General features: G+C 42.7%; 1 protein-coding gene across 1 annotated transcript in view; it reads left to right on the forward strand.

Annotated features, from left to right (window-relative positions):
* Positions 1–14518, forward strand: part of TTN (titin) — a 236560-nt gene that overhangs the window by 58810 nt on the left and 163232 nt on the right. Inside the window, exons 58-84 of the mRNA XM_053983149.1 lie at positions 35–313; positions 476–757; positions 879–1157; positions 1300–1578; positions 1673–1951; positions 2059–2346; positions 2531–2809; positions 3020–3301; positions 3901–4179; positions 4288–4569; positions 5088–5366; positions 5490–5777; positions 5984–6262; positions 6360–6638; positions 6740–7018; positions 7120–7407; positions 7540–7827; positions 8690–8971; positions 9677–9955; positions 10071–10352; positions 10501–10779; positions 10906–11193; positions 11417–11695; positions 11800–12078; positions 12156–12434; positions 12577–12864; positions 13026–13313. Coding sequence (XP_053839124.1) covers positions 35–313; positions 476–757; positions 879–1157; positions 1300–1578; positions 1673–1951; positions 2059–2346; positions 2531–2809; positions 3020–3301; positions 3901–4179; positions 4288–4569; positions 5088–5366; positions 5490–5777; positions 5984–6262; positions 6360–6638; positions 6740–7018; positions 7120–7407; positions 7540–7827; positions 8690–8971; positions 9677–9955; positions 10071–10352; positions 10501–10779; positions 10906–11193; positions 11417–11695; positions 11800–12078; positions 12156–12434; positions 12577–12864; positions 13026–13313 — 7611 coding nt within the window. The remainder of the gene's footprint in view (positions 1–34; positions 314–475; positions 758–878; positions 1158–1299; positions 1579–1672; positions 1952–2058; positions 2347–2530; positions 2810–3019; positions 3302–3900; positions 4180–4287; positions 4570–5087; positions 5367–5489; positions 5778–5983; positions 6263–6359; positions 6639–6739; positions 7019–7119; positions 7408–7539; positions 7828–8689; positions 8972–9676; positions 9956–10070; positions 10353–10500; positions 10780–10905; positions 11194–11416; positions 11696–11799; positions 12079–12155; positions 12435–12576; positions 12865–13025; positions 13314–14518) is intronic.

The raw sequence follows: 14518 nt of genomic DNA on the forward strand, positions 1-14518 counted from the left end.
GTAATCCCCTTTTTTTCCTTTTTGCATGTTATAGAGCCACCATATTTTGTGGAAAAACCACAGTCTCAAGAGGTTGTGCCCAATGCTAGGGTTCAGTTCAAAGCGCTGGTGAAAGGGTCTACTCCTCTGCAGATAAAGTGGTTTAAAGACAGCCAGGAGCTCCTGTCTGGAGCCAGTCGATCTGTCTGGAAAGATGACACTTCTAGTGTTCTGGAGCTCTTCTCAGCTAGGACATCTGATTCTGGGAGCTACACTTGTCAGATAAGCAATGACGTGGGGACTGCAACCTGCAAAGCAACTCTGTTTGTAAAAGGTGTGCAACCCAATCTTCTACTTTTTTGGTTCTGATTTTTCTCTGCAGTTTTGGTGGGAGGGGGAGGAAGCCTTTTAGCCTTTTTTTTTTCTTTAAATTCTGGGGTTTTTTTATTCCTACCTTGAATATTATAAAGCCTCAATTTCTCTGATCATCTTCTAGAGCCCCCCAGATTTATTCAGATGCCAACTTCTGTAGTAGCTTTGCGTGAAGGACAGTCCACCACTTTTGAGTGCCAGGTGGTAGGCACGCCAGAGATCCACATTACATGGTACCTGGATGGGAATGAAGTGACTGACCAAGCTAAGTACAGCATCTCCTTCATAGATGGTTTAGCCACTTTGAGAGTCACTCAAGCCAGAGTGGCAGATAGTGGAATTTATGTTTGTGAAGCCCACAATGATGCAGGTAGTGAGAGCTGCAGCATCGAGCTGAAAGTAAAAGGTTGGTTTTGAACATCTTGTCATCTCTGTCACATATCTGGGGTGAGGAAGTAGGAAATACTTCTTCTCCCCTCAAAACTATTTGAGGTTATTATCTACTTTCCCCTCATTCTTCTTTATAGAGCCTCCAACCTTTGTTCGGGAGTTGCGTCCCGCGGAGGTAGTGAAGGGTTCAGAGGCCACACTAGAGTGTGAGGTGACTGGTACCCCTCCATTTGAGGTGAAGTGGCTGAAGAACAATAAGGAGATGTTCAGCAGCAAGAAATACACCATCTCCACCAAAGAATCAGTATTTACTCTTAATGTGACTAACTGTGACATCTCAGATGTTGGTGAATATCAGTGTATTATATCGAATGAAGGTGGGAGCTGTTCTTGCAGCACAAGACTCAGCTTAAAAGGTCAGTCCTCTAGGAAACACACCTCAAACATTATATGCCCCAGCTAAAGTGTAGCAAGTGGGATTACTTTATATGATCTCTCTTTCTCCTCTTCCCTTTCCATGACTTCTCTTCTGAACAACAAACAAAACACACACCACAGAACCACCATCCTTCGTCAAGAAGCTGGAGAACGTCACTATCATTTTGAAAGGTGATGCATTCTTTCAGTGTGTCGTAGCAGGTGCTCAACCCCTATCCATGTCATGGATAAAAGATGAGAAAATACTAGAAGATGATGAGCACCACCACATTACCTTCGAGAACAGGGTGGCCACACTGAAGCTTACTAACGTTGACCTCAGCCACAGAGGAAGATACACCTGTCAGGCAAAGAATGAATCCGGTGTGGAGAAGTGTTTTGCTTTGCTTTTTGTACAAGGTGTGTACAAGGTGTAACCTTGATGAGTACTTGGAAAGTCAGTTCCCTATCTATGTAGCTAACTGCTGTAATTTTTATACTCTTTGCACCTCAGAGCCTGCACAGATCATAGAAAAGGCTAAATCACTTCAAGTCACTGAAAAAGACCCCGTGACTTTGGAGTGTACTGTGGCTGGGACACCAGAGCTCCGAATAAGATGGTACAAAGATGGCAAGCAGCTCCTGCCCAGTAGATACTACACAATGAGCTTTGAAAACAATGTGGCCAGTTTCAGGATTGAACCTGTATCAAAGGAGGATAGTGGCACATACAGTTTTAAGGTTGAAAATGACTTTGGAAGTAGCACCTGTGAAGCTGTTCTGACTGTGCTAGGTTTGTATTGCCAATCCGTCAAGGAAGAAATGAAAAATAATCCATGAAAGATAAGCAAGAAGTTAACTAGTGTGTTTTTGCTTTTTTTTTTTTTTTGTGTTGGGCAGATCAATCAATTCCTCCTGTATTTATCAAAAAGCTAACCAAAAAGGATGCTATTCTGGGATCTTCTATCCAAATGGAGTGTAAAGTCTCTGGGTCACTCCCAATTGTTGCAAAATGGTTTAAGGATGGAAAAGAGATAACTGACAGTGCAAAATATAGAAGCCTGTGCCATGAGAACACTATGTCACTCGAGATTGCTAACCTAGAGCTGGCAGACAGTGCAAATTACGCATGCAGTGTCTCTAATGTTGCTGGAAACGATTCTTGCAGTGCTGTCCTGACTGTGAAAGGTTTGAAACTCTTTTACTACTTCTTATCTATGATAGATTCTGGGAAAATACCTTAAATCTTATGCTAACACTCTTATACATCTTAATATTAACACTGAAAACTTGGTCTCCATGCTTGTCTCACTGATTTTCTTCATTCTTAGACATTTCTGATGTAACTGTGTCTTTTTCTTAAAAACTGCAGAGCCACCAAGCTTCTTAGTAAAACCTGAAAGCCAGCAAGCCATACCAGATTCCACAGTGGAGTTTAAGGCCACACTGAAAGGAACACCACCCTTTACAGTAAAGTGGTTCAAAGAAGACTTAGAACTTGTATCTGGTCCAACTTGTTTCATTGGGATTGAAGGTTCAACTGTGTTCTTAACCCTCTATTCAGTGGATTCTTCTAGGAGTGGGCACTACAATTGCCATGTTTCAAATGACGTTGGCAGTGACTCTTGCACTACAACACTGTTGGTAACAGGTGTGCACTCTTTCTTGTTGTGTTGTTATCTTTTTGTCTTCTTCTTCTCTTTCTTTTTGCCAAGCCCACCTTGGTGATCGTTGTTGATACACTGCCAAATGAATTCCCTACCCTGTGTTTGCAACCCACCTTTGTTTGGCTCTTTTCCCACCATTTTCTCTCCAGTATTAGTTCAGACCTTCCTGACCCCACTTCTTTTGGTTTTTTTAGAACCCCCCAAGTTTGCTAAGAAGCTAGAGGCAACAAAAGTAGTCAAGCAGGGTGACTCAGCCCGGCTTGAGTGCAAAGTAAGTGGATCTCCAGAGATGAAAGTAGTGTGGTTCAGAAATGACCATGAAATTGTTGCCAGTGAAAAATTCCGGACATCATTCATTGACTCTGTGGCGGTGCTTGAAATGAATCATCTCAGTACTGATGAGAGCGGTGACTACATCTGTGAAGCTCACAACCCTGCCGGCAAGGCCAGCTGTAGCACCAAAGTCACAGTGAAAGGTTAGCTGTCCTCTTGTTTTCCAACTGCATCCTATTTTTCCCCTGGTGGCTTTATACCTTAGAAATACACAGGAACGTGAGATTAATTTATTTCAGGACTGCCCTGTTCTTCATGTCATGTTTGTTTCTTGATGCCCCCCTCATCTTCTCTGCCAGTGTCTAAACAAGAGAGATGATGTTCTTAATGCAGATGAGTACTAAGCTAGTTTTCCCCCAGTTCTATAATTTTAATATCCAAGACCGTTTGTAGTGGGAATTGCTATATCAAGAAGCTGAAACACAAAGAGAAGGAAGAGACACAAGCTGACTAGTGTCAGTTTGACACCCTGTATGGGAGATTACTACCAGCTAAATGAGACCTGTACCCTCTCTGCCAAAGGTCACCCCTCTGTTTACCTTTCCTAAAGGGGATCTAAGGGCTCTTAATGCTCACCTTCTGTGCAAGTTCATTTCATATTGTGCCCAGAAAAAGAGGGAAGTCTTGCCCATTCTGTAGATATTCTCAGCAGTCCCATTTTCCAGAAGCTGGTATCTGTAGACTCTTTGTCGATCAAAGAGCTTCTGACTACTTTCTAAATGTTCCTTTCTTCCCTTGTTAGAACCTCCTGTCTTTAGCAGGAAGCCTTCTCCAGTAGACATTGTCAGAGGATCTGAGGTTAGCCTGGAATGTGAGATTTCAGGAACACCTCCATTTGACGTTGCCTGGTACAAAGACAGGAGACAAATCCGCAGTAGTAAGAAGTACAAGGTTACAGCCAAAAACTACCACACGAGCGTTCGCATTCTTAATGTCGAAGCTGCAGATGTTGGTGAATATCAGTGCAAAGCACAGAACGATGTAGGAAGTGATACTTGTATTTGCACTGTGAAGCTGAAAGGTAAAGTACTGGTACATGTGTCTTCTGCAGCGCTCCCATGGGCGCTGCATTGCTCTTCCTTGCAGAAGCACTGTGAGTATTTACTATAACTGCATATTTCTTCTTCAGAACCACCAAAATTCTTGACTAAAATAAACAGCATGACTGTTGTGGTTGGTGAACCAGTAGAGTTACAAGCAAGAGTGGAGGGCTCCCAGCCAATTTCTGTGCAGTGGCTTAAAGACAAAGAGGAAATTATCAGAGAGAGTGAGAACACGAAGATCACATTTGTGGAAAATATTGCAACTTTGCAATTTGTGCACACAGACATAAGCAGTGCTGGGAAATACACCTGTCAGATCAGAAATGATGCTGGAAGTCGCGAGTGTATGGCTACCTTAACTATTCTAGGTGGGTAAAAAGCACAAATTCATGGAAGTTTATTTTTAAAGTTAGAAACTTGGATATTTAGTATCAGCTGTATACTTTGCTTATGCCTCTGAGTTCAAAACAAACAAAACAGAGAATCCTCTCCCCAACAGCAGAGGGGAAGCAGAAGTCAGGTTCCATATTTCCAGTAGTCCACCAATAGAGTTGAAAGGAACCACTCTGTGTTTCTGTCATGTCTTCTGCTCATGCCTGCTCAGAGAGGGAGATTAAAATATTTTATATTTTAAATGAAAATATACTTTAAAATTATTTAAAATATTTAAAAATATTTTTACTTAGTTTTGGAAAGCATCTGAAATTTGCAGTTTAGAGTAACTGAAAGAATGGAAAAAAACAGCTGTAAAAATGGCCACACCCCAACAAATCAAAATTTCCGTAGTATCAGATGTGTAAGCCCCATCTCATAGTGCTATAGTACTTACAGCTAATACTTATCAAACACTATTTTAACCATATATGTTACCCATCTCTCCTTCCAGAGCCTGCAGTCATTGTAGAGAAAGCAGAGCCAATGAAAGTTACTATAGGAGATGCCTGTACTTTGGAATGCAAAGTAGCAGGCACACCACAGCTTTCCACTGGGTGGTTCAAGGATGGCAAAGAATTGACCAGCAGCCAAAAATACAGAATCACTTTCCTCAATAATGTATCTACACTTAAAATTATGGATGCAGAAAAGGAAGATGGTGGATTGTACACTTTTGCTGTGCAAAACGACGTGGGGAAAAGCAGTTGTACAGCATCAGTTGATGTTTTAGGTTGGTTGGGTACCTTGTCTTCTATCTTTTACAAAAGCTTTTGTTTGGCCATTCTCTGTCTTTTATTCCATTTCTTTACTCATTTTCTCTCTAACCATGGATTTATTATGTTTTCTTATGCAGACCGAATCATTCCTCCCTCTTTCACGAGAAAACTAAAGGAAATCCCTTGTGTTCTGGGTTCCTCAGCACTGCTGGAATGTAAAGTGTCAGGTTCACCTCCTATTTCTGTTGCCTGGTTCCAAAATGGACTTAAGCTAGGCAGTGGAGAAAAACATCAAATGTCCTTTTCCGATAACCTATGTATTTTAGAAGTTAATTCACTGAGCCACTCAGATACTGGCACTTACACCTGCAAAGCTACCAACACAGCTGGCTCAGATGAATGCAGTGCTGTATTGACTGTACAAGGTGGGTATATGATGGCCAGGAAGCTCTCTGAGCTATTCTTTTCTCTTTCTCTCTTGAAATTATCTGCAGTCTTTTGTAAATATTCTTGGGGAAAATTATTGACAGAAAAATAAAGAATTTGCTCTTTATCTTCAGTAGGTGTGTGGAAATACCAAAGCTATGCTGCAGCAATTTGTCTTATCTCTCTTTTTCTTTTGTGTATTTAGAGCCACCTTCTTTTGAGAGGACCCCAGAGCCTCTGGATGTATTGCCAGGCACAAGCATCACTTTCACATGTGTTGTCAGAGGAACCCCTCCTTTTAAGGTTAACTGGTTTAGAGGGGCCAATGAACTTGTGCCAGGGGAAAAATGCAATATCTACTTGGAGGAGTCCGTTGTGGAGCTCGAGTTATTTGATGTAACACCTCCCCAAAGCGGAGAGTACACTTGTCTAGTGACTAATGATGCTGGCAGGGTAAATTGTACAACGCACCTCACAGTAAAAGGTTTGTAAAGAGGATGTCTCTCCATTTACCTTAAATTATTGTTTCCTTCTCTCCATTTGGCATGTTGTACTCAACATTTGTGACTTACTTTCATTAGAGCCAGCTGTCTTTGTAAAGAAACTGAGTGATCAGTATGTGGAACCTGGCAAGCCCATCATCTTAGAAGGCACTTACACAGGCAGCCTGCCCATCTCTGTGACATGGAAGAAAAATGGCCAGACCATTGCACAATCTCAGAAGTGTAGCATCACCACCACAGAGAAATCCTGCATCCTAGAAATACTTGACAGCACCAAAGAAGATGCAGGAGAATACAGTTGCCATGTTGAAAATGAGGCAGGAAGGGATGTTTGTGAGGCTGTAGTCTCTACTCTAGGTGTGTGTTCCCTTTGCTTCTTTTCCTTGCCTTTTTTCCAAGTGTATGCTTTCCAAAACCTGGCACACAATAAGCCTGTCTAATTGCTTCTCTTTTTTTAGAACCTCCCTACTTTGTTACACACTTGGAACCTCTTGAGGTGTCAGTTGGGTCTTACACAACATTGCAATGCCACGTTGCTGGAACACCGGAAATTACTGTGTCTTGGTACAAAGGTGATACAAAACTCAGGTCTACTCCTGAGTACAAAGTGTTCTTTAAAGACAATGTTGCTACACTTATCTTCAACAAAGTGGCTAGCAGCGACAGTGGAGAATATATCTGCAAGGCAGAAAACAGTGTAGGAACTGCATCTACAAAGGCTCTCTTAACAGTTCAAGGTGATGATTTTATATTAGCTTGCTAAAAGTCTTCTTGGCTTGCAAAACTATAAAAAAGTTGCTTCCTGGGATGTATTTATCCTTTACTTGCTTTCTTCCAGAACGCAAACAACCACCTTCCTTTGCAAGAAAATTAAAGGACATCGAGCACCCTGCTGGTTTACCCCTTAAGCTTATGTGTCGGCTCAATGGCTCAGAGCCCATTACTGTCACTTGGCACAAAGATGGCGTGCTGCTAAAGGATGACCACAGTGTGCACACATCCTTTGTAGATAATGTTGCAGTGCTGCAACTGGTGCGAACTGAGATAAATCATACTGGGCAATACTCCTGCACAGCCACCAATTCTGTGGGCACTGCCACCTCAAGTGCTAGGCTCACAGTGGCAGGTGTGTTGGCTTATAAAAATTTTACTTGGATCACAGGTCCCTCCCTCTTATTTCATGCATGCAATGGTATCTATGTGTTGGATTAGCTTTTTTCTGAGGTATGAGTATTACATGGCTTTCTTGTGTTTCTAGAACCCAAGCAAGCACCTGTCTTCGACATCAAGCCAGAATCTATTGATGTGCCTTTTGGAGAAAGTGCTGATTTTGAATGCCATGTGACGGGAGCCCAGCCAATACACATAACGTGGTCCAAGGATGGTCGAGAGATCCGAACTGGAGGAAATTTCAATATTACATTCACAGCCAACACAGCTCACCTTCGAGTGCTCAGAGTGGGTAAAGGAGACTCTGGCCAATATACTTGCCAAGCTAGTAATGAAGCTGGGAAAGACTTCTGCTCAGCCCAACTCAGTGTCAAAGGTATTAAGTCACCTTTGTGCATTTTCTTTTTCTTGGGTAAAGAGATCTCTTTTTCTTTGATCTTCTACCATTTCTAGTTTAGAAATATATAGAAAGCAGCTTTCCAGACTGCAGACATAAATCATGTAATGACCTTCTCCCATCATACTGCAGAAGTCTTATGTGCCTGCAAAATCTCGAAGGAGAAAGGTACTTGTGTGAACCTGTTTGTATGGAGAGTTGCACTCACACTGCTTTTTACTTTAATAACTATGGTCACTATGGTATAGTCACTCATAGCAATTACTATATGGAAAAATGTTAGTAAAGACAGCTCTACCTTGCATTTGTTGGCCTGCATAGGTGACTCTTTCAAATTTGTTAAAGATTTCAGTTGGAGTTCTGAATTGTTGATTTAATCTAGACTATGAATCACCTAATTTCTTAATGCAGAAATACACTTTAAAGATGTCTAAGCAAGTGAAACAATCCCTACCGTGTTTCCGTTGTTCCCATGGATGAAGGGCTTGTCAAATCTTTCATGTTGGCCTGGGAACTCTGTTACTTGTTACCACTCAAAGGTAACAGCAAAATTTCAATTGAGTGGAGCAACCATTCTTTGTGTATCTTTTACAGCTTCAATTTTCTGATGCAGCAGGGTCCAAAGCTGGCAGAACAGTTTTTGTTGCTGTCTGCCTTCTTTTCTTCATCTTCTGTATTCCCTTGAGAGAAAACTCTGGTTGGGGATGCAGCCAACTTCAGTAACAATTTTATTTTTGTGCTGTAGTACTCTTGTGCCTCCCGGAACTCTTGCTCAGTGTTGTAGATTTCACATGGCAAACAGGTAGGTTGTCATTCTCTACATACTTATTCTGTTCTGCAGAACCTCCCAAGTTCATCAAGAAGCCTGAAGCGTTGCGGTTCGTGAAACAGGGGGACACAGTTCAGCTTGAATGTAAAATCAGTGGCACACCAGAGATCAGAATCGTGTGGTACAAAAATGATCAGGCGCTCCAGGCAAGCGACAGGCTGCACATGTCCTTTGTAGACTCCGTGGCAATGCTGACCATCTTGGGTGCCACTGCTGAAGATGCTGGGGATTACATCTGTGAAGCCCACAACTCTGCAGGCACAGCCAGCTGCAGCACTTCAGTCACAGTGAAAGGTTAGCATGTGGCTCCACACTCCACCAGAATCCCTGGCTGCCAGGCCTGCTCCCAGCTGCACTGCTGCTGCAGCAGCTGGTGCCTGCTGGGCCAGTGTCTCTTCAGCTGCTCTTGCATTTAGATGCTGATGTGTTTAAGCAGCAGAGATCAGGCAGGAAATAGTGGTGAGTGTTCAGCACTGTGCAGTCATTCCCTCATCTCCCCATTTGAGTCAGCTGCAGGATGAACAAGGCAATGGAAGCATGGACTAGATAGAACACTAGCCATGGTGAGGAAGCTGGGAATACTTTTCAGCCATCCCTCCACCTCCTTTTTATAAACAGTGATACTGACAGGAATGAAATTTAAGAAGGAAGAGGAGGCTGTGTAGCTGAGCTTCACTGACTGTAGCTTTCATGACTAGAAAGAGCGGGGGGAAAGATGGAATGTAAGATGGAATGTCACCCTAGTGCGCAGGGAGAGTGGCTTTTGGGGAAGGACACTGAGCACTGATTCCAAACAGGTGCAGAAGTATCACATTTTCTGCCCTTTGGACTCTGAGTGCTGGGATTTTTTTTAGAGGCGATGCCACATATTTAAAAGCTAAATATGTGTTTACAATAAAAGCGTAGGCTCCCTTCCTGAATATGTTGCTTCCTGCTACTATCCAGAAACCCACCCAGAGAAGGAAGCTCACACATTATGATGTTATTCTTTTTTTATAGAACCACCTGTTTTTAGCAAGGTGCCAAGCCCTGTGGACACTCTTAAAGGCTCAGATGTTATCCTTCAGTGCGAGATAGCAGGGACCCCACCCTTCGAGGTGGCTTGGTTCAAGGACCGGAGGCAGGTCAGGAGCAGCAAGAAGTTCAAGGTGACAGCAAAGCACTCTATTGCCAGTCTTCATATTCTCAATTTGGAATCTCAAGATACTGGAGAATATCAATGCAAAGCTATGAATGAGGTGGGAAGCGACACTTGCACCTGCCCAGTGAAATTCAAAGGTTTGTATGCTAGAGGATCAATATCACTGCCCTCTTTTCTTGATCTCCTGGGTGTCGCTCTTCCAAGCAAGCATGTATGATTAACTGTCCTCTGCCTCCTTGTTTTTGCTGTCAGAACCTCCACGGTTTGCCAAGAAGCTGAGTGACACGGCAATCTTCATCGGGGAGCCAACAGCCCTGCAGGCAGTAGTGGAAGGATCCCCACCAATTTCTGTTGTCTGGCTCAAGGATAAGGGTGAAGTTATTAGGGAGAGTGAAAATGTTCAAATGTGGTTTATGGACAACATTGCAACTCTTGAGATTGCCAGTGCAGAGGGAACTGACGTTGGAAAGTACATCTGTCAGATCAAAAATGATGCTGGCATGCGGGAGTGCTCTGCCTTTTTACAGGTCCTAGGTGGGTATAGCCTACTCCACTATAGGTACTGTGTCTTACAGCTTGCACAGTTGGCTCTACCAGCCTTTGCCTTCTGCTTACACCCTGTGCTCACAGGCTTGTGGGTAGATTTCCCTGTGACACACAGACCCCTCCCTTCCTATTTCAGAACCAGCAGTCATCTTAGAGAAGACCGAGCCGATCACAGTAATGGCTGGCAATCCTTTTACCTTGGAGTGCAAAGTAGGAGGAACACCTGAGCTTATCACCAAGTGGTACAAAGATGGCAGAGAGCTTAAGAGCGACCGCAAATACCAAATTACCTTTTTCAACAATATATCCACTTTGAGAGTCTTTTCTGCAGACAGGGGAGACAGGGGCTTGTATACTTTTGAGGTGCACAATGAAGTGGGGGACAGCAGCTGCACTTCTTCAGTTGATGTTTCAGGTCAGCTCTATGTCTTTATTGTTCACTCTTGCCTTTAAAGAAAGCTTTTATTTTTTTTCCTCTTTTCTTTCTCTTGAAAGAAACCTCAACACTTGTCTTCCTGTTCTTCTGCCCTGTCCTACTTAGATCGCCTCGTTCCTCCTTCATTCTCAAGAAAACTAAAGGAGACAAATGGGGTGCTGGGATCCTCTGTGCTGCTGGAGTGCAAAGTGTCTGGCACAGCTCCCATATCTGTGTCTTGGTTTCAAGATGGGAATGAGATTGTTAGTGGAGAAAAATACGAAATCTCATTCTTGGATAATGTTTGTGCTTTGAAGTTGAATGCTCTGGATGTCACAGATACAGGGTCATATACATGTGTGGCAGCCAACGTGGCTGGATCTGATGAATGCAGTGCTTTCTTGACTGTACAAGGTCAGTGGAAGGATACTGCCATGCCTTCAACAAAATTCTTCCCTCTTCTCTTTTTTTCTCTGGTTTCCCATGATTTCTTTTTCATGGTTTGTTTGGTTTGGGTTTTTTCCCCATGGTTTCTTTTATTTTTTTCTTTTTCACTCAAACCTGCTCATTTTCCTCCCCACAGAGACTCTCCTATTAACATCTTTCTCTCTCTTTCACTTCTTTGCATGATCCTTAGAACCACCTTCTTTTGTGAAGACACCTGATCCCCAGGAAGTTTTGCCTGGATCAAATGTGACATTCACCAGCTACATCAAGGGCAGTACTCCCTTCAAAGTGACCTGGTTCCGAGGCATCAGGGAGCTGGTGCCAGACAGCAATTGCTCCATCTCTCTCAATGAGTCTGTGGCACAGCTGCAGCTGTACAACGTGGAGCCAGGCCACAGCGGGGACTATGCCTGTGTGGTCACAAATGATGCTGGCAGTGCCTCATGTACAACACAGCTCTTTGTGAAAGGTGTGTTTGGGTGTGTGCATGAATGCACAGTTATCTTCATTGACTCCCTGCCTGCAGCTCTTCCACATCTGTCCCTCTTACTATTGATTCATACCTCCCCACAGAGCCTGCAGTCTTTGTGAAGAAATTAAGTGATTTCAGTGCGGAGCAGGGGAAGTCCATTGTGCTAGAAAGCAGCTACATTGGCACCCCTCCCATCTCTGTCACCTGGAAAAGAAATGGGATGCCCATTGCTCAGTCTCAACGCTGCACTGTTACAACTACGGAAAAATCTGGCATTCTTGAAATCTTCAACAGCACAAAGAATGATGAAGGCGAATATACCTGTGAGGTGGCAAATGAGGCGGGTGGGGATGTTTGCCACAGCCTGGTCTCCATCTTAGGTATTCATCACCCCTGGCCCCCCTAACGCACCCCAGTGATGCTCTACCTCTGCTCACCACGTTCTCTCCTTCCCTAGAACCACCTTATTTTGTCACGCACCTGGACCGTGTGGAGGTGAAGGTTGGCGAGCCCTTGACCTTAAAATGCCAGATTGGCGGTTCACCAGAAATCAAGGTGTCCTGGTACAAAGATGACACCAAGCTCAGATCAACACAGGCTTACAAAATGCATTTCAAGAACAATGTGGCAACACTGGCATTCTCTGCTGTAGAGGACAGCAACATTGGAGAATATATCTGCAGAGCAGAAAATAGCATCGGCTTTGCCACCTCCACAGCTTTGCTTGTTGTTAAAGGTGATGGGCCAAGAGCCACTCTTTTGTGGAGTAGTTTATAGGAACTCTTTGTTGTCTAAAGAAAGGGGATTTTATTGATTTCAAAGATAATTAATTCTAGGTTGGCTTCTTACTGATAGTAGTGATTATTATTGTTTTGCAGAACGTCAACTTCCCCCTACATTCACCAGGAAGCTTAAAGATATTCAGGAGGTGGTTGGTGCCCCGGTGACATTTGACTGCCGTATAACTGGCTCAGAGCCTATCCAGGTGTCTTGGTACAAGGATGGGTCTCTCTTAAGTGATACTGATAACATGCAATCAGCCTTCTTAAATAACGTTGCGACTTTACAGATCTTAGAAACTAGTATGGATTATTGTGGCCAATATACTTGCTCAGCCCAAAATGCTCTGGGGACTGCCTCTTCCAGTGCCAAACTTCTCCTTACAGGTTTGTAGATCACGCTTTAATGAAAATCTTTTGTATGTCTTTATTCTTTTACTTCTCCACCCTTTTTCCCACTCTATCCATTGTATGGTGGCCAGGGACAGTGGGCACGGCATGGTGAGGCAGGCTTGGTGGTGAGCTCTGCCATGCTTTCCTCTTTGCAGAACACCTACAACCTCCCTTCTTTGACATCAAGCTGGTATCTATCGATGTGGCACTAGGGGAAAGTGCAACCTTTAAGTGCCACATGACTGGTTCTGCTCCCATGAGGATTACTTGGACCAGAGACAACAGAGAGATTCGTCCAGGTGGCAACTACAAAATGACACTGGTGGAAAACACGGCCAGCTTGACAGTCCTAAAAGTTGGTAAAGGGGATGCTGGACTCTACATGTGTACTGCCAGCAACAGTGTTGGAAAGGATGCGTGCGCAGCCCAGCTGGCTGTACAAGGTATTGCTGTTGGCTCTAGTGTTTATGTGGTTTTCTTTGCAAGGCAGACACCTGGAAAACACATTCTGTCCTGAATGCAGACATGTGTGTGACTAACAATTTTTACAAGAGCTTACTCTGAGATGTCTTATTTCACTTAAATGTTATTGTAATATTTAAATACTTACTCATATTTCTTCTGCTTTGGTATAGAACCTGATTTTTCTTATCAAAAGGATTCTTCCATTGAAACATTAACTCTTATTACTTTGTTGTACCTTTATGAATGGTTCTGTTGGACAGCAAAATCTGTCTTTCTAAAGTCTTTCTCCAGCAGTGACAGTCACTAGGTTGCCCAGGGGAGTGGAAGGAAACTGAGAGAAATTCAGTTCACTTATAAGACTTAGAAGTATTTTTACTGCATGTGCAGCTCCTGCAAATAGTTTTTCTCTTTCACAGACTGAAAACATTGACAATTGCTCTTCTAAACAGCAAAACTGGGAGATCTGAAGCAGATTTCAGGACAAATATCCATCCCACCCAACACTCCACCTCTTCTTATAGTGTGTGGATCTAAAAGTAAAATCTAAATTTATGAATGGCTCAGACTGTCTAGGTGCAAGTGACACATGTATATTAGTGCAATTTCCTCAATGTAGGTAGAAACATATTTATAGCTGTTCCGGATATTTAAATTTTACTGATTTTATAAGAGAAGAAATGTAACATACACTGCTTAGATCATGTCCGAGTTAAAGGGTCTCTGTTGCCTGAGCTCTTTCTTTCCTCTTTTTTCTTTTTTTTTTTTTCTCTTTCCTCTGTATGAATTTGGAGTACAAAGAGGGGGGAAATATTTCAAGAGTAAATCCTTTTACAAATCACACAGGAAATGGAGCTACTAGTGGCAAGATTTTGTATTAATTATTTGTCAAATGTTTTCTATTTATCAAGTTTCTTCCAGACATAAGCATTTTCTTGGTAGGGGTGGAAAGAGTGTGTACCTGGATTCAGTAATAAGTAGGGCTGCTGTATTATGTAGCTTGACTTCCAAAATGCATTGAAAAATTGTAGCAAGAAATCAAACCTCTTTAAAAGATCTAAAATTTCTTTCCACCACAATAATTCTGTTTATTATTGATTATATCACTGTTAATAGCTTTATTTGAACACAGTTACCATTCATGAAATGATCTCAGCTGACCTTATTTTTTTTTACTCTTCAAATT

Source organism: Vidua macroura, chromosome 7, assembly GCF_024509145.1.
Source record: "Vidua macroura isolate BioBank_ID:100142 chromosome 7, ASM2450914v1, whole genome shotgun sequence".
Lineage (NCBI taxonomy): Eukaryota > Metazoa > Chordata > Aves > Passeriformes > Viduidae > Vidua > Vidua macroura.